Here is a 23,827-nt window from a genome sequence, read left to right as displayed (position 1 = left end):
GTCAGCAGTTGAAAGTCTTCACTACTAGACCACTGAGGCGGGCACGTAACCATGCTGAGCGAACGAGGACCAGGTTGTATCTTTTACTTTATTACATGTCAAGATAGCCGAATGAAAGTATTATTGACGGAAAGAGTTCCGGCTGCACGGGACCATGCTGAGTGAACGAGGACCAGGTTGTATCTTTTACTTTATTACATGTCAAGATAGCTGAATGAAAGTGTTTATGACGGAAAGAGTTCCGGCTGCTTCTGTGATGCCCTCCTGGTCGCCCCCCCCCCCTCTCGCAGTAACATATTTTCGGCTATGGCACTGGTCGACACCAAAATTTAGTGACCCTCCTTCTCAATCGAAGTAGGTGAACCGGAGGCAGCACAACTTCGGTGAAGCATTTCTCACGCATCTGAGGAAAGAAGAAAAAAATCATTGAGTGGTCAAAGCGATATCAAAACTTCCATCGGTAAGCAGAGAAAGGAACGAACAAAGAGTACTGGTTAACTTTTTTTGCGCTACAAAACATGGAAGAGGGAGAAACCCTGCGCATGCGTCCCAACTAGTCTCTCTATATCATCATCATCATCAGCAGCAGCAGCCTCACTACGTCCACTGCAGTACAAAGGCCTCTCCCATGTTCCGCCAGTTAACCCGGTCCTGTGCTTGCTGCTGCCAATTTATACCCGCAAACTTCTCAATCTCATCTGCCCACCTAACCTTCTGTCTCCCCCTAACCCGCTTCCCTTCTCTGGGAATCCAGTCAGTTACCCTTAATGACCAGCGTTTATCCTGTCTGCGCGCTACATGCCCTGCCCATGTCCATTTCTTCTTCTTGATTTCAGCTATGATATCCTTAACCCCCGAATGTCTCTCTATATAGAATGTTCAAATGCGAGGATAACGATTATCGTCGTTACGATAATGCGCTGAAACACGATGGCCAGAGAAAATGAACTAGGAGCGCTTCGTAGATTTCCCGGGCTGGACATTTAAGGTATCTGCGCAAAATACGCGCCTGTTGAGAATAAGTGTGCTGCCATGATCGTCAAAGTAAATTATCAGTTTACATCCAGTTTTAGCCTTCTGCTTCATACTCTGCTCCTTCAGATGTCTTTGCTGCTGCGATAGGAGCGCACCGATTGTGGCATCAACAGCGATTTCTGAGAGGCACGCAAACTCCACAGACATCGTTATGGCTGCGCCCATAAAATCTCTGAAGATTTCACCATTCATTTCATTGGACAATCATGGTGAACTCACCGTGCAACGTGCTAACCTATGAGGGTAAGAGTTTTTGGAATAGTCAGGTCGCAATCATTTGGCTTCGCTTTTTCTACCTTTTTGTGATTTGCATTTTCGAAGATGCATTTAAATTAGCACCTATCAAATAAACACTCAAGTTTCAGTAAGCTCCGTGTCTTCGCTGTCGTCCCACCCTGCCAACAATATTAGTGTATGGGGCTGACTTTGCATCCCCCTCTTAGGTGAACAGAAGAAGTGACTCCGCCCCTTCCTCTTCCCCACCCACAATCTTGTGCGTCGACCTATGCAAGTGCACCAGATGAAAGAGATAAGATGAGGCCACCGTCTGAGCTATATGTTAAAGTTGTGGAAGCGCTATGAGCAGGTTTGGCCTCTTAGAGGGGGAAGTGATTCTTTCGCCCTTATAATTTGTTATCTTACACACATAATATTTACTATAAAACGCCATGCCATGTACTTTATGTGTTTCATCGTCTATTGCGTCTCATAACCGTTAGTGTCGTAAAAGTATTATTAACCAATTGCACGTTGTGCTGCTGATCGGTTCAGCTTCATTTAGAAGCGGCAGATGCGGCTATTTTGCGCAAAAAACAATCATTTATGCTCCCCTTCAACTCTTTCCTCGTTATTTTTTGCAAAAATATCCGCATGGGTGGCTTTTAAATAAAGAATAATAAACCTTTGAAAGTCACCAATGTACGTTAGTCATAAAATAATTTAATTTAAAACCAGGGCAACGTTAAGTCGCAGTTGTCAGGTGCACGCATTGATGCCCAATGATAGCTCAGCAAAACGTAAAATAAAATGTTGTCAACGCACGACAAACAGCAGATAGCCAAAATTCCTTATGCCCTACACTTTAGCCTCGCTCATAATAATCTCTTATGGTGGCTTTGAAACGTAAACCCTACATATTAGGTTAACTTTGACAGAACGTATCACTTGCACACGTTCTGAATAAGTGTCAAAGGAGTTACCTTTTTTCGGGTTTAAATAGTTTTTTTATACCAGAGGAAGGCCAAGAAAAATGTTTCTTATTGTAGATTTCATGTTAAAAAAGACACTAAAAGTATTCAAAGAATCTGAACAAGACTACGTATATTTAGTGTCGTCTTTGCTTCGAAAAAAGAGGGTGTCTGAAATTCATCAATCAGTCTCACTTTTAATAACATAAGTAATTATTACAAGCTGGCTAGACCGTTAGCCTATATTGATTGTTTGTCGGTTCCTCTCAGAGTACATAACAGAACAACAGCACATATATATTTATAGGCACACACATATATTAACACATATACTTTTATTTGAATATATATACATGCATACAGGAACAGATACACACGAACTAATACACATATGTACACAACTAAAGCGAGAAAAGAAATGACAAATTAAGCAACATGTAATAAGTAATAACACCACACTGTAAACTGAAACAAGCGAAAAAATGCACACTTCATATATCATAAAGGAACATACCGTGTTTTGGAAGAAAACAATGAATGTGATGTTATATACCATTCCCCGCTGAACCTAGAGTGACAGAAAGTCATTAAAGCGAGCACTGAAGTATGTCTATCAAAGCACTTCATTCTGGAAATATGAATATGCTGGTGCGCATAGGCTTCTACCTATTATAACCATTATCATGACAGATAACACTGGTGTAAATACGCTCATATGTTCATAAGTAAACACCTGAATCCTGCTGTGCCAACTGCCCCTCTCCATATGGTGACCTGTCACATAGCTTTTTCGACTGCCCAGCTGCTATGCGATGCAGCCCTTCCCTTTAAATCACGACCTGGCTCAAGTGGATCGGCGCCGAAGGGGAAGACCAACGTCAGCTGGTTGCGCAAGTGGTCAAAATACTCAGCCGTTAGTATGCGGCTGATATAAAAGTCCATTACTACTACGGCCATATGTAACATGACAGCTATTCCTCGTTAAAAAAAATCTCTGGCTTTTTTACTTTTATAAGGTTATATACTACTTGTAATTGAATAATGCGCGTGACATACTGCACGGTATTGTTAAAGGGGTAGAAATCCTGCGTCTAAGCTTCTAAAAATTTCTCTCTCATATATTCCTTCAAACCGAGCACATATCTTTCTCCTGCATCACGAAGTTGTCCCTTTTGAAAATTTGCCCATGGGTCAGCATGATGATACCCAGAACTCACCAGCTTGGCGGATTATTATACTGGATGGACGGATGGTGGGAATATGGTGGATGGAAAGTACAGATGGTGGGTGAACAGTGGAAATGATGGATAGACAATGGATGGATGGTGAGCGATAAGAGTGGTGGGCAGGTGATGGGTGGATGGTGGACATATGATGGGTGGATCATGGATGCACGATGGGTGAATATGCTAGTTGTTTGCTTGGGTACAGACGGTTGTTAATGATAAGGTTTGGCCGACGGAGTCATGAATTATTTGAAAAAAAAACAGACATTGAACTTCGCAGCTTGATTACAGGCTACTTTCTACCACTGATTTTAACATGCTTACTTAGATGTCTGTCTACACATGGCCAAACATGCAGCCACATGATACTGCAAAATGGAATCAATGAATGTCTCTAGCATTAAATATGCATTCACTTGTTCTCCTTGCATTGACGCTTAACATGTACGCCTTGCTGGCCTACTTCATAAAGAATGTTCTTAGGAGCTTGAAAATGGGGTGCTAAGCCTCCTAAAATAGAACGCTCGATATGACAGGGTTCAAACAGTATCTCTGTCAGCTTCACTACAATTGTCAGCTCAGGCATCGGCATTTACCACCAAAGGCCTTTTTGTTTTCTTTTCAGGGCTTTTCATCCAGTTTATCCCATGAAATAATTGCGTTAAAAAGCCACCGATATCGCACCCCTTGCCTTTTGCATACGAAAAATTGGGCATAATGCGCGTACCTTGGGAAAGGATGTCATGCAAAACATGTGAATGGAAGGTGAGTTTAATGTATTTTTTTAATGAGACTTTACGTACTAATGCTAGCGATATGTGCAAACGTTATACGCATGAACACCAGTTGAACAGGTGCATGTTTTATACAAATATATTGTTTACTGATATTCATTGATGACAAAAAACATCGGTGTTAGCTTAACAGAAGGACTAAGGCGCAAATGTGGCAACACAAGAAGGGCTATACACAAGCGCCAACATCTAATTTCTGTTCCAAGGAAGCGGGAATACTCTCGCGTTTGGAGAGCGTTACTTGCAAGATGTTTTAAACAGAATAAAACTTGCATGTGTTGACGTATATTTAAAAATATAACGCGATCAATCGCACGTGGTGCAAGGCCAAAGTAAGATGAACATGATACCGGGGCATTGAAATAATCAAACTTGCCCTGAGCAGGAACCGATCGGTTCATGCTCAGAGAGGTTATCTTTCACCCACTTTTTTTTATTCACATTTACAATACAATTGGGTCTAATTACTTCCCCTATACTTTCCTTGCCAATAATGTCAGTTAGTCTCATTATATATATATGTAGCAACCAGGTTGTATTTCCAATGCAGATGCACAAGCCCAAGAAACCCAGCCCGCGTGAATTACGATGATGATCACTACAAGGGTTTTATCATACAGATGAAGATGAAGTACATAGTCAGCGCTCACAATATATATATATATAAATAAATAAATAATATATATATATATATATATATATATATATATATATATATATATATATATATATATATATATATATATATATATATATATATATATATATATATATATATACGTACGGTGGGGTAACTTGCTGGGAATCGAATGAACAGCTCAATCATGTTGTATTCTCATTAATTGACACCGCCCTCACGTGGTACGAGAACCACGAGTACATGTTCATGACTTTGGATCGTTTTGTTGAAGAAGTGCAGAAGTGCTTCGGTGATTTGGACGCAAAGAAGAAACGCGCAGAGCAGGTATTCTCACAGAGGGCACAGCTTCCATGAGAAACATGTGTGACGTACATTGAAGGAACCTTGAAGCTGTGCAACATCGTGAATTCAAGGATGTCTGAAAAAGACAAGGTTGGACATGTTCTCAAGGGTATAGCCAAAGACGTGTACAATTTTCTAACTGGGCAAGACTGCTTGAACTCCGTGTCCGACGTGATGAAGCACTGTCGTACCTTTAACTCTCTCAAGATGCGACGAGTTTCTCCGAAAGCAGGCCGCCTGTACAACGTTCCCTCTGTGGCTAGCGTTGAAACAGTGCCACCTAACGACCTTGCTTTGACCATATGGCAGATCGTCAGAGAAGAGCTGCTTCATTGTCAGCAGACCTATCATCGCCCCAGAATTTTTCAGGATGCGTACGCAAGCGAACCAGAACGCGTGTGGACGCCTGTTTCTCTTCCACCATGGTATCCATCGATCAACGCAGCAGACACTTATGAATATCAAGGCACACGGCAGGCTGGATTCCCACGTCAACCACCTCCAAAGTACGAATGAAGTTTTGGCCCGCCTGTTTACCCAACATCGCCTGCCTACAGTGCCCCTGAAGGGCGGCCCCTCTATCCCATGCCTTCCGAGAGGAGTCGCTACTCTGAGCAGCCACGTGCCCCTCGACCAATTCCGGTGTGCTACAACTGTGGTGTCCCTGGTCCCATCGCGCGTTTTTGTGACCACCGCCCATATCAGCGACAGTCTTGGTACATGTCTCACCAACCTTCCGACCAAGCGCTCTCCACGTCACAGAAGCCACGCGTACCTACCGGGTCAAACTACCACTCGATGGCCTCTGATCGAAGTTTGACGCCACCACCAGCTCCACGTGCTCCACTATTACCATCGCCACGGCGACGCGTACGGACACCACCGCCGGAAAACTAGTCGGCGTGGTCAGTGGGGGTGAGGCCACGAGATCGCAGGTGCTATATACAGATATACCCCCATCAGCGTTTATGTTGATGAAAAAAGGTAATGTAGTTGTCGATGGAGTGGCTACTATGGCACTTGTGGAACAGGCGCGACAGTCTCGGTGATGAGTGGAAATTTTAGGAACCTGCTAGGACTAAAAGTGATGTTTGGCCTGAACCGTTGAGTGACATTTTGTGGTGTAAGTGGTGACGTGTTGTCTCGGGTGGGATATTGTACTGTGGACGTCTCGCTGTGTGGCAAGGTGTTTTGCACAGAGTTTGCGGTTATTCCGTGGTCTACACATGACGTTATATTGGGTATCGGTTTCTTGTGTCAGGTTGGCGCAACTGTAGACTGCAGAAGTGGGCATCTTTCTACACACGGTACTTTCGCAATGGCGCTACTGGAAAATTCCTGTCCGAAGAAATGCATCTTTTTCGTCTCCGTGGACACAGTCTTTCCTGCATTTTCTGCTGTGTGTGTTGCCGTGATATGTTCCAGTAACAGCTGTGGCACGTTTTACACCATGCTTGAACTAATCCCCTTTGCATGCCTGAAAAAGAACATACTCATTTCCCATTGTACAGTGTCAGTCCTTGATGGACGGGCAGGTGTGTGGACAAGCTACAGTTCCATGGAGCCTGCAGTTTTGCCAGGCGGACTAAAACACGCAGTATTTAGAGCCGAATCATCTACGACGCTGGTTGAGCTTGTTGATGCTACAAGCCAAAAAAACATCTAGGCTCAGAAAGTTCATAGGATGCCCAATCAATACAAATGGTCTGCAAGTCACTTGACCAAAGCGAACATGATACACTGCGCGACGTTCTATCTAAGCACTCAAAAGTGTTCAATTTTTCTAAAAGTAGCCAAAGGCCCTTAATTCCAGCGTCCCGGTTACGTCAGCAGATCCACACCGAGTCCGCGAATTCTATTAGGCAGAAACCTTACCGAGTGGCACCATCGGAGCGCAAGATCATCGACGAGCAAGTCCAAGAAATGCTCGGGAAGAGAATAATACAGGAATCGGGAAGCCCGTCGGCTGCTCCCGTCATTCTAGTGAAAAAGCAGGATGGTACGTGGAGATTTTGCGTTGATTACCGCCGACTGAATTTCGCTACCAAGAAAGACGTCTATCCACTGCCTCGGATCGATGACGCTCTAGACAGTCTGCATTCCACGTCCTACATTTCATCCGTTGACCTCAGATTATGTTACTGGCAAATTTCGATGTACGCAGCTGACAAAAAAGACGGCATTTGTTACAACCGATAGACTTTACGAGTTCAACGTTATGCCATTCGGAATATGCAATGCCCCTGCGACATTCGAAAGATTTATGGACTCTATATTGCGAGGTTTAAAATGGCTAACAAGCATGTGTTACCTCGACGATGTCGTAATTTTTGGACGTACGTTTGAGGAGCACAATATCCGCCTAGACCTCGTGCTCAACTGCATCGAAAAAGCTGGCCTTGTATTGAATTGGAAAAAGTGCCACTTTGGCGAGCGATAGACATTGATGTTGGGATAATTTGTCGACAAAGATGGGATTAGACCTGACTCACAGAAGACAGCGGCCGTTGAATCGTTCGAGGGTCCTGAATCTGTGAAACGACTGCGTAGCTTCATCGGTTCTTCGCACGTATTTCCGCCGGTTCATACCCAGATTTGCAGATGTCGTTCACCCTCTGACGAACTTCTAGGCAAGAACAGCGCGTTTCAGTGGACCTCCGAGTGTGATGCCGCTTTTCACCAGCTGAAGTGTTTGTTAACTTCGCAGCCAGTACTTCGGCACTTCAATCTTTCGTCGCCCACGGAAATTCGCACAGACGCAAATGACACCGGTATTGGTGCCGTTCTCGTTCAGCGTTCTGCCAAGAAGGAACACGTTGTGGCATACGCAAGTCGTTCTTTAAGCCATCCTGAACGCAACTACACAGTGACCGAACAGGAATGCCTATAGCGGTAGTATTTGCCGTACAACGGTTTCGCTCATACATCTATGGTCGCCCGTTCACTATCGTCACAGATCGCCATTCCCTGTGTTGGCTGGTCAACCTTCGTGACCCAGCCGGCCACCTCGCTTGATGGGCTATTCGTTTGCGAGAATATGTCTTCACTATTTCATAAAAGACTGGCCGTCTACAAGCTGATGCAGATTACCTCTCCAGAATGCCGCTGCCGACAACAGACTGTGAAGTCGATAACTTTGACCACCTTATCGCTTCTCTGTCGTCCGGCTTTCCCGATGTCGTGACTTTGGCTGCTGTGCCGCGTATTGACCCAAACTTGAAAGATCTCTTCCCTGGAGCAAGAAAGAAATTAAGCGAAGGCCGATTCTGCGTCCGAAATGGTCTACTTTACCAGAGAAACTTGTCCACGATGGGCGCCCGCTTTCTGCTCGTTGTTCCTGCGTCCCTCTAAACGTCTGTTCTGCGTCACACGCATGATGACTCGAACTCCGGTCATATAGGAACCGCACGAACACTTAGTCGCGCGAAAGAGCGGTTCTACTGGCCGAAAATGAGCAAGACAATTCAAAACTATGTGGCCAACTGTACGCAGTGCCAGAGCCACAAGCGGCCCACTTCGGGTTCAGTTGGTCACTTACAAGCCGTAAAGCCTCCCGGTTCCCCCTTTGGAAAGGTCGGCATTGATCTGATGGTACTATTTCGACGCTCCTCAAAAGGTAGCCGGTGGATTATTGTATGCGACAACTACCTGACGCGGTACTGCGAAATGGTTGCCTTATCTTCCGCCACGGCAGTCCAGGTTTCTGAGTTCCTGTTGCAATCAGACATCCTCCAACACGGGCCACTTCACGTAATAATAGGTGACAGTAGACGACAATTTACCGCTGATATTATGGAATCATTACTTTGTTTGTGTGCCTCCAAGTGCCGACACTCAACTGCATATCATCCACAAACTAACGGCCTCACCGAGTGCAGAAAGCGAACGTTTATCAACATGTCGTCAATGTATGTCACCTCCAACCAAAAAAACTAGGATGAAGTATTACCATTCTTCACGTACGCCTTCAACACGGCGAAACACGATATGACAGGTTCGTTCACCTCGACATACGCAGGACACTATCTTTCCTTTTGCCGTCCATTACGATTTAACGATTGCGGAAATTTGTGTCGTGCGCAAGAGCCACGTCGACTTGAATGCTTACGTACACTAGCAGAAAAAGAGTCCTCCAAAACTCGCTACGACAGTCAACACCGGCATGCACCTTTGACCCCGGCGATTTAGTGTGGTTGTGGACACCAATACGCAGACGTGGCTTGAGCCAAAAGCCACTGGCACACTACCCTAGTCCGTTCGTGATACTCCATCGTCTCAGCGGGGTCAGCTAATAAATTGCACGTGTCACCACTAGTCGCCGACGTTCATGCAAGACAGAGGTGACGCACGTTGCCCGCCTGAAGCCGTTTAGTCTAAGGATACAAAAATGACTCGCCCAGAGGGCTTCGTCTGAAGCTGGAGGAAGCATACGAAGTGTCACTACCAGGAAAAACAAGAGAAGCGCGGGTAGAAAAGGAAGACGATGTTGCTTCTACTGCGATTTCCCTGAGTGGGTACGAGCCATAATGCCATAATGGTGCAATGGTGATCATCATGATACTGTGATCGTGGACTCGGTGCGCATTAAAACCCCACCCCTTAAGTTACCTTGACTTGCCATACGTAATATATATATATATATATATATATATATATATATATATATATATATATATACAGCTAGAGAGAGAGCGAGAGCGAAACACAACTTAGCGGTTGTCCCAATTTCTGTTTCAACCGGTGGCCTGGTCTTAATTAAGGCACTTGTTCGCACACCCTCACGAAAACCTGTCTACCACTCGAACCCATTGGAATTGAAATTATTACACCGCTAAGTACTGCCTCATCTCTTACCAAGTACGTTTGGCCCATTAGAAAAAACTTCAATATTGAATGCACAAAACACTCTTTTGAACATACCTTCCATCTAGCTCGCGTTACGAGAAAAGTAACGCCTCGAGCATGCAGACCCCTTCTAACCATGTAGGCGTATTCCGCTAGTGCATGGGTCTCATGAGTGTTTGGTGGGATGACTTCAGTCCATCCGCCAGCTTCAAAGGTTTCTGTACAAAAGCTCACCAGTAGTGCAATGAACAGCAATGAAGCATCAACTGCAGCCATATCCAGATTCGCTCAACCTGCAGTTGCCACAAAGATAATTATCAGATTGACCGGTCTTCAATAACATAAAAATATACAAGGGTGCCATTCGCCATAGATTGTCCGATTCTCATAGTTAAAGAAAGTAGTGCTTTTTTATCATTGCATGAATTTTTTGGTAATTTTATATTACTAATAGATTGCATTGAACTGTAATGATGCCATGAAAATCAGTAATATTTACTGTGCCGAAGCTCTGTTTATTCCCAACATATAAAACTTCGTTTTATATCCGAATGAAATATAGCCACAATTTCGCATTATTTTCTTTTTCGGGCGTTTCAAATTAAGGTGCTTCGAGAACATGCAATCCACCTTATAGGTAACACATCCTGTTTCCTTGAGGAACCCCGAAAGCAACAGCTGAAGTCCCACATAAAAACAGGGTTAGGTTTATATTGTAACGGTAGGATGAGAACGACGAAGAAGACAAAGAGGAGGACGATGTTGTCAGATCTGTGAGCCAACTGGGCGCCATCTTGTCCACCACCGAGTTTATTCCTCGTTTTATAAAGTAAAGTTATTCTCCCGTAACATCATTGGTGGGAGGTGCGGGGTACTCACTTCACGCAAAACGGAGCTTCGTAGCGGGCGCCTAGTGGTCTCCCCCATGGCGACTGCAGTCAACAATGCCGACCCTTCCCCGTCTACCGTGCCTTCTCCAACTACGTCCGTGCTTTCTCCAACTGGACCGTCAACCCTCATCTTGGAGCCCCCGAGAGATCCAGGTACCTTTTCTGGCACTGATGGCATTGACGTAGAAGCCTGGCTGAAGTCATACGAACGAGTGGGTGTACGTATGCGATGGGATCCAACGCTCATGCTGGCCAACGTGATTTTTTATCTCAGAGGTACCGCAAAGGTCTGGTACGAGACGCACGAGGAAGAACTGACTAGCTGGGAGTTATGCAAGCAAAAGCTCCGGGAGCTATTTGGCAGGCCTGTGGGAAGTCAACGCGCCGCCCAAAACGAGCTCGCACGTCGAGTTCAGACGTGCACCGAATCATACCTCACGTACATTCAGGACGTGCTCGCTTTGTGCCGCAAGGTAGACTCGCAGATGTCCGAAGCCGATAAGGTTGGCCATATTATTAAGGGCATAGCAGATGACGCCTTTCACCTTCTTGTGTTCAAGAATTCATCTACGGTCCACGACATTATTTCTGAATGCCGGCGCTTTGAAGAAGCGAAGAGCCGCCGTGTTCTCCACCAGTTTGCCCGGCTTCCAAACACGGCTGCAACGTCCACATGCGAAGACCCTCGCCTGCCTTCTACGGAAAGTCCCGGTGACGTTGTCCGTATTGTCCGTCGGGAAATAGAAGCCGCAGCTCCACTCGTGTCAGCTTCCCCCAACTCCGAAAGCTATCACGCCACCGTCTCTCTCATACAGACCGTCGTGAGGCAAGAACTGGCCAACGCCGGCTTAAACGTCTGCTCCATTCATCGTCCAGACTACGCCACACCAAATCCACCCGTGACTGTCCCGCCCAACCGACGTTTTTCTGCCAGCCCACATTATCGCGACCCGGCGGTATGGCGCACCCCAGACGACCGGCCGATATGCTTCAATTGCGGTCGTATAGGCCACATTTCGCGTCACTGCCGTGCTTGGTCCAGCTCTGCTCCGTGGCCTCACCCTCCGCCCCATCGCCCACCTGTCTGGAATTCACGCTCATCACCGAAAACAGAGCCGCTAACGCCTGAGAATTCCTCGCGCCCCCGATCCAGCCGCTCCCCTTCGCCACAACGCCGTTTCTCCCGCTCGCCCCCATATCGCCGATCGCCGTCCCCAAGCTCGTTCCGGCGTTCACCTCCGGAAAACTGACGGGAGCAGCTCTTGGAGGTGATGCTGCAATACCGACCCGATCCCAAAATCCTCTACTGACCTTGCCCGCACATCAGAACCTTATCAATGTTGACGTCGACGGTGTACCTACTACAGCCCTCATTGACACTGGCGCACACGTGTCTATCATGAACGCTGACCTTAGAGCACGGCTGAAGAAAGTCCTTACTCCTGGCCCAACTCCTGTGGTCCGAACGGCCGATGGTGGAAAAGTCGCCGTAATTGGTGTGTGCTCAGCTCGCGTCAGCGTCGCCGGACACCACACATCAGTTCTGTTTTATGTTTTAGAACACTGCCCTAATGACATAATTTTGGGCCAAGACTTTTTGTCTGAACATTCGGCCTTGATAGACTGCTCTGCCGGTATAGTGCAACTCGCTCTACCTAATGTTGTTGATCCTCCAAGTTGCCCTCCAAGTCGGCTTTGTTCTACAGAACACCTGCGTCTCCCTCAACGAACAGTAGCTTACATAGGCGTCTCCCCTGTTCCACCTGTCCCAGACGGTGTTTATATTGTGTCCCCCAATGTTGACGTCCTGCTTTCGCACAACGTTGCGTTTCCTCACACCGTCATCACTATTACGGCCAATGCATCCTGCCTACCCTTAGTGAATTTTTCACTATGTACACAAGTCCTCCCTCGTGGTATATCTCTAGCCGAGATCGTGCCGGCGGCAGAGTGCCATATTTGCACTCTAAGTTATGACAGCATCCCGAGTGCCGAAAAAACTTCGTCTACTCCTCCATCAGACCAAAGTGTGTTAACCAAGATGATTGCCCCCGACTTGCCGAAAGAACAAGCTAACGACCTGCGTTCCCTGCTTGCATCTTTTTGGGACATCTTCGACCTTGGCGACCGCCCACTCGGCCAGACGTCCGTTGTTAAGCACCGGATTGATACAGGCGATACGAGTCCAATCCATCGGAGACCCTACCGTGTTTCCCATGCAGAGCGGCGCATCATCCAACAGGAGGTCGACAAAATGCTTTCTCGGAATATCATCGAGCCTTCATGCAGTCCCTGGGCGTCCCCTGTTGTACTTGTAAAGAAGAAGGACAACAGCTGGAGATTTTGCGTCGATTATCGCCATTTAAACAAAATAACGAAGAAGGACGTCTACCCTTTACCACGCATAGACGATGCCCTGGATTGCCTTCACGGCGCAAAATATTTTTCCTCCATTGACCTCCGCTCTGGGTACTGGCAGATTGCCGTTGATGACATGGACCGTGAGAAAACGGCGTTTATCACTCCCGACGGCCTTTACGAGTTTAAAGTGATGCCATTCGGTTTATGTAATGCGCCCGCCACCTTCGAACGTATGATGGACGCTCTGTTGCACGGCTTCAAGTGGTCCATCTGCCTGTGCTACCTGGACGACGTTATCGTTTTTTCGCCTTCTTTTGCGACGCACCTTGAAAGGCTATCGAAAATCTTATCTGTCTTTCGTAAGGCGGGCCTGCAACTCAATTCGGCAAAGTGCCACTTCGGCCGTCGTGAAATTTCTGTCCTCGGACACCTCGTTGATTCCGTGGGGGTTCGCCCTGATCAAGATAAAATACGCGCAGTAAGAGATTTCCCTGTACCAACCTGTACCAAAGACGTTCGCAGTTTCGTTGGCCTCTGTTCTTACTTCCGCCGCTTTGTTAAAAACTTCGCCGACGTAGCACGCCCTCTCACTCAACTTCTCAAAAAAGACGCTGGCTTCATTTGGGGCCCTGAGCAAGCAGATGCGTTTCAAAATCTAGTGTGTCTGCTTACGTCTCCGCCTATCCTCGCCCACTTTGATATTTCATCTCCAACAGAAGTTCGTACAGACGCAAGTGGCTATGGCATCGGTGCAGTCCTCGCCCAGAAACAACAAGGACGAGACCGTGTTGTTGCTTATGCCAGCCGCCTTCTTTCGCCTGCTGAAAGAAAATATTCAATAACCGAACGGGAATGTTTGGCACTTGTTTGGGCAGTCGGTAAATTTCGTCCCTATTTGTACGGCCGGCCATTCACAGTAATCACAGATCACCACGCCTTGTGCTGGCTTTCGTCCCTTAAAGACCCTTCAGGCCGTCTTGGCCGTTGGGCGCTGCGCCTTCAAGAATTTGATTACTCAGTCCTGTATAAAACCGGCCGCCTGCATCAAGATGCGGACTGCTTGTCCCGGTATCCTGTCGACCCTCCAGACGGCGACTCCTCTAAAACCACCCTTCCTATCGACGTTTTCTCTCTATCCGCGTTTCATGATATTGGAATCGAGCAGCGACGAGATACTTTCTTGGACGGTATTATCCGAAGGCTCACATCGGAGAGGCCCGACCCTTCCCTTCGAATGTTTGAAATACATGATGGTGTATTGTACCGTTGCAATATGCGTCCTGACGGCCCCGAAAGACTACTCGTCGTTCCCATTCAATTGCGTCACACTGTTCTCGCCCAGCTTCATGATGCACCTACAGCGGGTCACCTCGGCGTGTCACGGACCTACGACAGAGTTCGCCGGCGCTTCTTCTGGCCTGGCATGTACCGCGACGTCTGCCGTTATATTGCAGCCTGCGACCCTTGTCAACGACGGAAAAAACCAAATGCCCCTCCGGCCGGACGTCTTCAGCCACTGCACATCCCACAAGACCCATTCTACCGTGTTGGCGTGGACCTGCTTGGCCCTTTTCCTACGTCAGCTGCGGGTAATCGGTGGATTGCAGTAGCAACCGATTATGCTACCCGATACGCGATCACACGGGCCCTTCCAACCAGCTGTGCAACTGACGTGGCCGATTTCCTTTTGGAGGACGTCATCTTACATCATGGCGCCCCTCGACAACTCCTTACCGACCGAGGCAGCTACTTCCTTTCCAAAGTGGTTGATGACCTCCTCCGCTCCTGCGCCACTAAACACAAGCTCTCGACTGCTTACCATCCACAAACAAATGGTCTAACGGAGCGCCTCAATCGCACTCTCACCGACATGCTCTCCATGTATGTCTCCGCCGATCACCGCGACTGGGACACTACGTTACCGTTTGTAACATTCGCGTACAATTCTTCCAGACACGACACCGCTGGGTTCTCTCCTTTTTTTCTGTTGTTCGGCCGTGACCCTGCGCTATCTTTCGACACCCTCCTGCCGGCCGGACTAAATGACAAGTCTCAGTACGCTCGTGATGCAATAATGAAGGCCCAAGCGGCACGCCAAGTTGCTCGACGACGCTTACTGGACTCCCAGGACAATCAGAAGAGCGTATACGACGCCCGCCATCGTGACGTCCACTTCACACCCGGAGATCTCGTTCTGTTATGGTTCCCCTCGCGCCGCGTTGGACTTTCGGACAAGTTACTCCCACGCTATTCAGGTCCCTACCGTATCTTACGCCAAGTAACTGACGTCACATACGAAATCACCCCTACGGACCCCGCCATCCTTCACCCTCACACTGACGTAGTGCATGTTACGCGACTCAAACCGTATTACTCCAGTGCCTCCTGATTAGCACCGGGTCGGTGCTCCAGCCGCCGGGGAAATCATGTAACGGTAGGATGAGAACGACGAAGAAGACAAAGAGGAGGACGATGTTGTCAGATCTGTGAGCCAACTGGGCGCCATCTTGTCCACCACCGAGTTTATTCCTCGTTTTATAAAGTAAAGTTATTCTCCCGTAACAATATTTCTTCATCGAAAGGGGAAAAAAGGGCCGCTGCTCAGTCATCACATGATCACCTAGAGCACTTCAATGCGTAGACTTTCTCTCTCACAACTGACATAGGAACTCAACAGCCTGTAAAGTGGGCAGCAATGCAACAGATTAGTTTTCGTAAAACGTCGATATTTGAACCAAAGTCTAAAAAGGGTGAACTGCTTGCGTGCTGGCGAGCAGAGAGAGGGCAATTTCAGCTGCAGTTTTTCAAGGATCTTGCCGAAGACCTCACTCATGCCTTACATGTTCCAGGAAGGTGAGCTTTTTGTGCACCAAGTTCCACAACACCAGCCCGTTGGTTATTCCATATTTCTTGATACCCCCTAAGACTGTCTGAAGCCGGCTACAACCATTGCATTTTGCCATAACAAAATTTACACTTCGTTTTCTCTCCGCGAAGTCAACTTGCCAGCAGCTATCTTCCAATTGAGTGACTGGACTAGAAACACCTGCCGTTCCACAGCTGGAACATGGTGTCACCCATTTGTGGAGCGGGGCACATAGCCTACTCCATCATTTTGTTCACACAGGTGTGACCAACGTATAGTCACAAGTAATCATTCGTATTAGATGTGTGCATTTTAGGGACACGGATGATAACACCCTGTCGCATACAGTCACCAGCACACTGCGTAACGCTGGCCAAACCCTGTATAGCAAAGCCATTTGTAACATACTTTGCGTGCTCTCGGGCCTAAGAAAAGTCCTGTTTTGACGGGCGCAGCTCGCCTTAGCCTAACCTTGTCACAAGGAACTCGTCGGCGTCTCTCGTAATCATATGGTCGTTTTGAGACGTTAAACCCCACAAATCAATCAATCAATCAAGAAACTCGTCAGACGTATAAACAGACAGACAGACGGACGTACGGATGGATGGACAGATGGACAGATGGTTGGACGGATGCACACAGCGAAAGGTAGAGAGGTAGAAAAAAGGAGACGTTTTGATTGTGTTAGTTTAACGCCTCTTCCTCCATATGACAGGAAACACGCTTTCCTCCATATGACAGGAAACACACTTTATTAAACTATTTGTGGCACTTTACCTCCTAGGTTGCTGTCGATGATCAGTATGCACATTTTAGAAAGCGAACGTGTACCATACATTCCGAGTCTCTCAACAAGGTGAGGTGTTGGCGCTTGTCTGGAACTCCAGTGCTACGTATGTAAATGATCTTCGTCGTGGCCACATGTCAGTTCACAAATGGTACCTACTTACCGAGGGAGTGACTGCACACGCTGTTATTCTTCGAAACATGATGTCTTCTCAACAACCAGTGCTTGTGTTTGTCCATCATTATTATTCGTCACCGTTATTCATAACGTTGAGGTTGTCCAGGGGCCTCTTGGTGACTGCGTGCCCAAAGTCTCACGCTCCTTTCAATTCAAATACGTGGCGACGGGGGAACATAGAAAGGGGGGAGACTACAGAATAATATTAGCTGTTGGTTCTCGGAAATAAGACTCTCTGTTATTATTCTGTGAACCTCGTCTGACAATTATTGAGGGTATACTTTTCCTTATATTTGCTCGAAGACAGACACCAATCGCGTTTGATGAATGCTGTCTCTATAAAACTATGCAATAAAATGTTGTAGACATGATCTGGCAATCACAGCAATGTATATTTTCACGCTCTGACCTCACAGACAAAAGCCAAATGCATGTGATGAATGCTAGCTGAACCGAAGTGATACATTGGTAATTGTGCATATTGAGCTATGTACGAGTAGACTTTCCCTTGAGCATTTCAGTAGTTTTGAATAACACTTACGTGCATAGTTTCCTGTTGACGCATGAAAGTGCAATAATTACGTTAAAGTAAATAAATCAACACAGTATCCGAAGCATTTGCTACTGTTACTGCGAATGAACACACAAATCATGGCACATCCATTGCTTCGAAGCTTTTCATATTCGTACCACCTACGCCCAAACTGTATATGTCGAGTGGCAAAGATTGAGTGATCTCTCGATGCTAACAGCTTTGGCGTTTCAAGCAGCGTGCATGTCTCCTAATTTCTTATCTACTGCAGATAACCGTTAATCTCAAATGCAGGGATTGAATGCGTGATTAAGGTCTCACCCCTGTATTCAGAAACGCTCCTCGACACGAATTCCATCCGTCCCTTGACTGAGTTGAGCACTGCGCCACTGCTTGACTAAAATTGGTGCTGTGCTTGTCACCAATCGCTGAAGAATATTGCCGATATGCAGTGACTTGGTCTCCCTATAGACAGCGCTCCCACTGACTTTTTCAAGTCAAGGTGAAGCATTGAGTCAAGAAAAATTCTTGAATACGGTGGTTAGAGTAGATGGTTGTCATTTGGGGTGAGTATATGCGGAGTTTGAGCTGGTTATGTATTGCAATGTATTAAAATTTAGTTAGGGGTAAACACGGCCGTGTAGCGCTAACTCTCGCGGTTTCTTATTTTTTGCACATCATCCAATTATATATTTCTGCCAAAGACGAAGACACAACAAAACGCTCATATAAATTTCTTGTACCTTACACATCAATGCTATTTGATTGCTTTCAGTATTGCCAGAACGGGCAGCTCGATCGGCCCGTTTATTGCCAATTATTCCACAATTCCGCTCTCTAGAACTGACGCTGCATGGAACCTCCGCGTGCTTCCTCACGAGCACACCACCTCAGACGAAATGAGCCAAATTTCACGCACGCACGATTATATACGTTAGAACTTACTCTCAGACTTCAAATTCCTCCTGGACTTGGCCAACGAGACGCTACTATGCTGTGATGGTTATAGTTGGGTATCGCATTTACCAAAGCGTACGCGTCCCGTGTAGAAATGGTCTTCACTGCAGCATGTGACAATTGCGGCAGTGACGAATCAACTTATTCTATTCTGTGCGAACGCCCATAGTACTGCTCGCAGAGACAGTCACTCAACAATAACTAGATCAACTGGAAAACCAGACTCTTTCGGAAGAAAGAATCCTGCCCCAACAACAAGACTTTACGTCGCAGGAGAAGGCTGTCAAGACGCTCCTGCGCTTCCTGTGTCCAACCGGTCTCTTCAAACGACTGCGATCATAACGCCCTGCATATGTGTGCATGTGTATGTTTTTCCTAGTTTATTTTCTCTGTCTATCTCTAGCCTCTTTGCGACTCTTATTTCCCACCCCTGTACATGAAAGCAAGCCAGTTCTTCTAGGTTAACCTGCCTACTGAAATATTTTGGCCGCAGATAACATACACACACAAAGTAAAGAAACACTGGACGACAAGCACAAGCGGCACTTAAGCAAGTACCAACTGAGCAAGTACCAAATAGACCAACAACCACTATTGTTAACCTGCCTGCCTCTTCTTTTTATTTGTTTCTCTCTCTACAGAGGAAAGCATAGTGATTGTGAGAGATTCTTTGAGCGACGGAGGAGATGGGGAAATTCTGTACCTCATAATTCACAAAGGTGGGCAGGTGACAAAATTTTGCAGCTATAACATGAGAGCAGAAAACACGGCACCTGGTTGATTGGCGGATTATAGGAGACGCTTTTGTCCTAGAGTGAGTTTAAATAGGTTGACGATAAAAATGACGATGACAACGATGCTGAAGAAATGACAAACCAAACCCGACCCCTTCGTATTACTCGCGTATGCACAGCGTTACTCATAGCAAACATTGTAGATGCTTAGAGTTGAACTCCCCCTTCAACTATCTCCTGCCTTCGTGCAGTGTCTATTACTAGATAGATATGGCCAATGATAGGTAACCAGTCCAGAAGTCCAGAATAATGTACTGACGTTTCTATAGAAAGGTTTCATAACTTCTAGAATCACGTTTCCATCGTAATACCAGCAAGTCCTGCACAATTTACCCATTCTTGCTTATACTTTCCAAAAACGTCACACTGCTAGACCAAAGATAATACTTTAAGGGGGAGTACATTTCTGTATTGTTTTAGCGCTGGCTAACGGCGCGCGTAGATAGGTAATGCGCAAGTATAGGCTTTCTTATGATTCAGTTATTCTTTCAGCCGAGTAAGTGCTCCTGTTTTTACGTTAATTGTTACTAAAGTCTTAGTGCTAATTAAACAGGACCGTGAATCAGAACCAAATCGATCAACTTTCGGTTCTTTCAGACAAGTTTATTGCTGGTGGAGTCATATCTAAAAAATATTTTCAGAATGCATTCATTTGTGATGGCGCTTTTTTCTTTGACGTAAATAGGATGAAAAAGATTGGCATCTATGAGGACCACGCGAAAACGTGATCATCTGCCGTTCACACCATGCTTTCATTTTGCTGCACTGTAAGAGTGTCTGAGCACGTGACTTACCATTGGAAACTCTCCTAGAGCTCTTCGTTTAGTCACAGTTGCGATGTACACCATCCGCTTGCGTAATGTGCTGCGTGCACATATACAGCTTCACAATTTGTTGATGTTGTGTCCGATACTGTAGGCGATTAATTATGTATGCAACTTTAATCCACCTACTCATTGTACATTTGACGTGGTGTGTCCCCTAGTCATAATCGAAGCGTCTGCCTAGCAATATTACTTCTGTTATTTGGACCTTTTGCCAACCTTAAAACTTCATAGCGTTTTCTTTCTGTTGGAAGTAACATCAAACACTTGCATAGCTCTAAAATTGGATGAAAGGGCTCTTTATGGTGAAACAGCGCGGACAATAGGACAAAGAACGTACGTGACTGAGCGATGAGCATCATCCCATTTCTCTACGGTGAAGAAAGAACATAGGCAGGCAGATGAACGAATATGAAAAGAAAGGACCCAAGTGCTACCAGCTGACCGGTGGCTGGCGTTATGACCAGTTGGGCTAAGCGTTTTACAAAATACGGCAAAATCACATTTAAGGTAAACGTAAACAAAAGGAAGAAATGGCAGAAAATGATGACTTGGCGATTGTTACGAAATTAAAAAAATATTTGAAACAATAAATTCATACTTCTACAGAAGCGAAGAACGAGGATCTAACAAAAACCGTTATAAGCAAATTGCAACAATGCAACAATGCAATATTTGGATGTTGCAACAATGCAAAACTGCAAAGTTTGAAACAATGCAAATTCCAACAATGCATGTTGCAAATTGCAACAATGCCAAGCAAATATACAAAATAAAAAAGTTAAAACACCAAGTGTGTGACAAGTTTACTTATCACAAGCCAGGCTCAATGTATCTTTTTCTTTTTTCGGAGAGTTTTATTAAGTGCGCACTAATACAGGCTGCTTGCCTTTTCTGATGTTGCTCCCCTTTTTAGCTAGATATGGGTCTTTGTATTTTCTTGGCCTAAAAACAACAACAAACAGGAAGTGTGTAGGTGCACCTAAAAATGGTAGCAGCTTCTCCAATAGTTTGGAGCAAAAGGAGGCACAGATCGCAAAATCAGACCCAGAGGTACAGCTCGCACTCGTTGGTCATGTTTGGCAGCTGGGAGGCCGTAGCTAGTGCAGTCCTGCCCTTGGGGGCCCCAACAATTGAGCTCATGACCCCTTGTCCCAAGTCTTTTGCAACAAAGTTGTTCTTCTTGTTGCTGGTCTTCTTCTCTTTTGTAGATTTAAAAAGGGTCAACCTCGAGCCTTTCAACCTTTTATGAACCGATCACCATATCTTCAGTCATTCATGCAGTTCTTTGCGTTTGCTTACGTTCTCACCACATATTGAAAAGTCCTTAATGAAATAGATCGTCATGATGACTCACCAAGTCCCTCGATCGAGTTATCTGCATTTGCGCCTTTTCTTCGTATTTGTTGGCTGGACCTTATATCTATCTACTTTTTTCATCAAGAAATCAGTTGATAACATGTGCTGGGTCCTTTTGTTCTTCCTCTAGGTCTATGCGCTGTTTCTCCACAATGTTCACGAACCAACAGGCCCTTCTATGAACGCTCATGGTTCGATACTCCCTCCAACCCTAATCTCCTATTTATTTTGTCTATCAGAATGTGCAACGCGTATGTTTCATTCACAGTAAGAGGCACCGACATGGTGTATTATTCTTCAGCGTGGCGTTGTTTAACTTGTTGTGTCGGAACAGTAAAAGAAAATCAGATACACGTTTATTTTGTGCTTTCTACTTGAGCCTTCTGTGTATTTCACGTCACTATATCTTTATTTGTCAACAAGTAGAAACAGTGTTATAAAGTTGCGCGTTTCTGGTCTCTTGCAATTTTCTATACCTTTCGTATTTCAATTATTTATGTTTCTTGGACATGATGCTGTTTCTATTCATTCTGCCACATTTCATAAACTATTGTGTACTTTCATGCCTATCACATCGATTCTCTGACCAGTGAATTCGCATCATACATTCTCCTGTACGGCATCTGGAACACCTCATGTGCACTAAATCTTAAAGTCGTAGCTCCTCCTGGGGGCTTTGTAGGTGGAGGTAGGAAAACTGAAGCAATTCATTTTTCCACACGCTGCAGAGAATCAAGTTGAAAAGAAAGAGTAAACATCAAAAACTAGATACTGTTATTCAGTGAGTAGAAGTAAAAAAAAAGGATGCACAACTATAGCTGGAACATTCAATCTTTGCAGGATTTGGAACATAAGTTTTCTACAAATTCTGGCACTAAGTTGGTTCAGCTCTCTATATCTTAGGGAAGGCACCTGAGCACTAAGATTGTATTCTAAGTGCACCAAAAGGCCCGTAATTTCTAATAGCCACACATTGTCTTCTGTGGCGTACACAGGAAAGGGAATAATCGAGAGAAAGAGCATGTGCGGGTATTGTCGGTGGTCGAGGATACTCGTCAGAAAAAAAAAAGCATTTGACTGCGCGTATGAAGTAGCATATAATTGATGTGATCTAATAATAGGTGAGTGTATTTTCACGCAGTTAATGTTTTACATAATATTATGTCGCTGTTAATTTTTATCCAAAGTGTAAATTTGAGCTGTTTCACATTCCCATGTTGTACCTCTACTTTTCTGTACGTCAACGTTGCCCTATGTTCCAGCCAGAGTTACTAATGTATGCTAAATATATAAATACTTGCTTTCTTGACCTATATATGCCGAAACTTAGAAAAAAATAATTCATTTCCCAAAAATGATTGCTTCTGCGACCTCAGAAAACACAATAAGGCTTTTATTAAAAACTCTTTAGAACAATTGCTTTGGAGCCATTCACCCATTTTGACACACTGCGAACAAAAACATTTGCGCCTATTACTGTCATAAGAAAGTTCCTGCACACCCAATAACTAACGAATAATCGACAAAAATATCAGCAGCATGGAGAAATATTTCACTCTATATTACTTATATTTTCGGCGGTATGGCACTAAGCAAGCGAAATGGTCATTTTGTGACTGCAATCACGTGGCTATTTGTAGCCCAGCGATCACGTATACTTGCATTTGACGAGGATAGATCATCATAAAAACACTTAGATGGTGCTACCTTTTTTACATAAAATAAACTCTAGTTGCATTGAAAAGTTTCAGCGTCCTTCACTTAGGACACTGGGCATATATGTGTTCAGATAAGCATGCTACCTTTTTACATAAAACAAACTCTAGTTGCATTGAAAAGTTTCAGCGTCCTTCATTTAGGACACTGGGCATACATGGGTTCAGATAAGCATAAAACTTGCAAGAGCTGTGAGATAAAAAACAAAATACAAAGGATTCATCCTAAAACACCAGTTTAACTTACGAGGGGTCACCAATTCAGCGGCGAGAGAAGAGAGACGTGAGATGGCGTCGAAGGCGGCCGAAGGCGCCGTCCCGATCTCGCCACTCCATTCCACACCTGAAGCGGAGCTGCGGAGGGTGTCCACGTCAGATACGTCCAGTGTGGTAGCTTGTTCTAAACCTCACGCAACTCGAGCTAGCATCAGCTGCGCGATAGGCGCGGCACAGTGATCAAGAAATGATGATGCTGATGATGGCCCTACAAAACTCC

At 45.5% G+C, this 23,827-nt stretch overlaps 2 protein-coding genes across 3 annotated transcripts in view; both read right to left on the bottom strand.

The window, feature by feature from the left end:
- Positions 1 to 23,827, bottom strand: part of LOC142768980 (uncharacterized) — a 112,919-nt gene that overhangs the window by 16,503 nt on the left and 72,589 nt on the right. The gene's annotated exons all lie outside the window — the stretch shown is intronic.
- On the bottom strand, positions 75 to 17,406 carry LOC142768486 (uncharacterized). Of its 2 annotated transcripts, XM_075870473.1 has the most exons (4): positions 17,137 to 17,406; positions 10,145 to 10,362; positions 2,737 to 2,790; positions 75 to 403 (listed from the first exon to the last, which is right to left on the bottom strand). In XM_075870473.1, exons 2-4 carry the CDS (start codon positions 10,343 to 10,345, stop codon positions 305 to 307), a joined length of 354 nt encoding a protein of 117 aa, XP_075726588.1. In that variant the 5' UTR covers positions 10,346 to 10,362; positions 17,137 to 17,406; the 3' UTR covers positions 75 to 304. The 2 variants fall into 2 exon arrangements, with proteins under 2 accessions (XP_075726588.1, XP_075726589.1); XM_075870474.1 differs by lacking the exon at positions 10,145 to 10,362.

This window comes from Rhipicephalus microplus, chromosome 8 (genome assembly GCF_043290135.1).
Source record: "Rhipicephalus microplus isolate Deutch F79 chromosome 8, USDA_Rmic, whole genome shotgun sequence".
Taxonomy (NCBI): Eukaryota; Metazoa; Arthropoda; class Arachnida; order Ixodida; family Ixodidae; genus Rhipicephalus; species Rhipicephalus microplus.
The sequence above is the reverse complement of the archived record's forward strand: the minus strand, read 5'-3'. Positions and strand labels throughout refer to the sequence as shown.

Excerpts from the sequence above, each read along its gene's own strand:
- LOC142768486 (XM_075870473.1), bottom strand. The coding sequence starts at position 10,345 with ATGGCTGCAGTTGATGCTTCATTGCTGTTCATTGCACTACTGGTGAGC. Across the intron at positions 2,791-10,144 it reads TAACGCGAGCTAGATGGAAG|GTTCAGCGGGGAATGGTATA; the intron begins GTATGTTCAAAA and ends CTGTCACTCTAG. Across the intron at positions 404-2,736 it reads TTGTTTTCTTCCAAAACACG|ATGCGTGAGAAATGCTTCAC; the intron begins GTATGTTCCTTT and ends TTCTTTCCTCAG.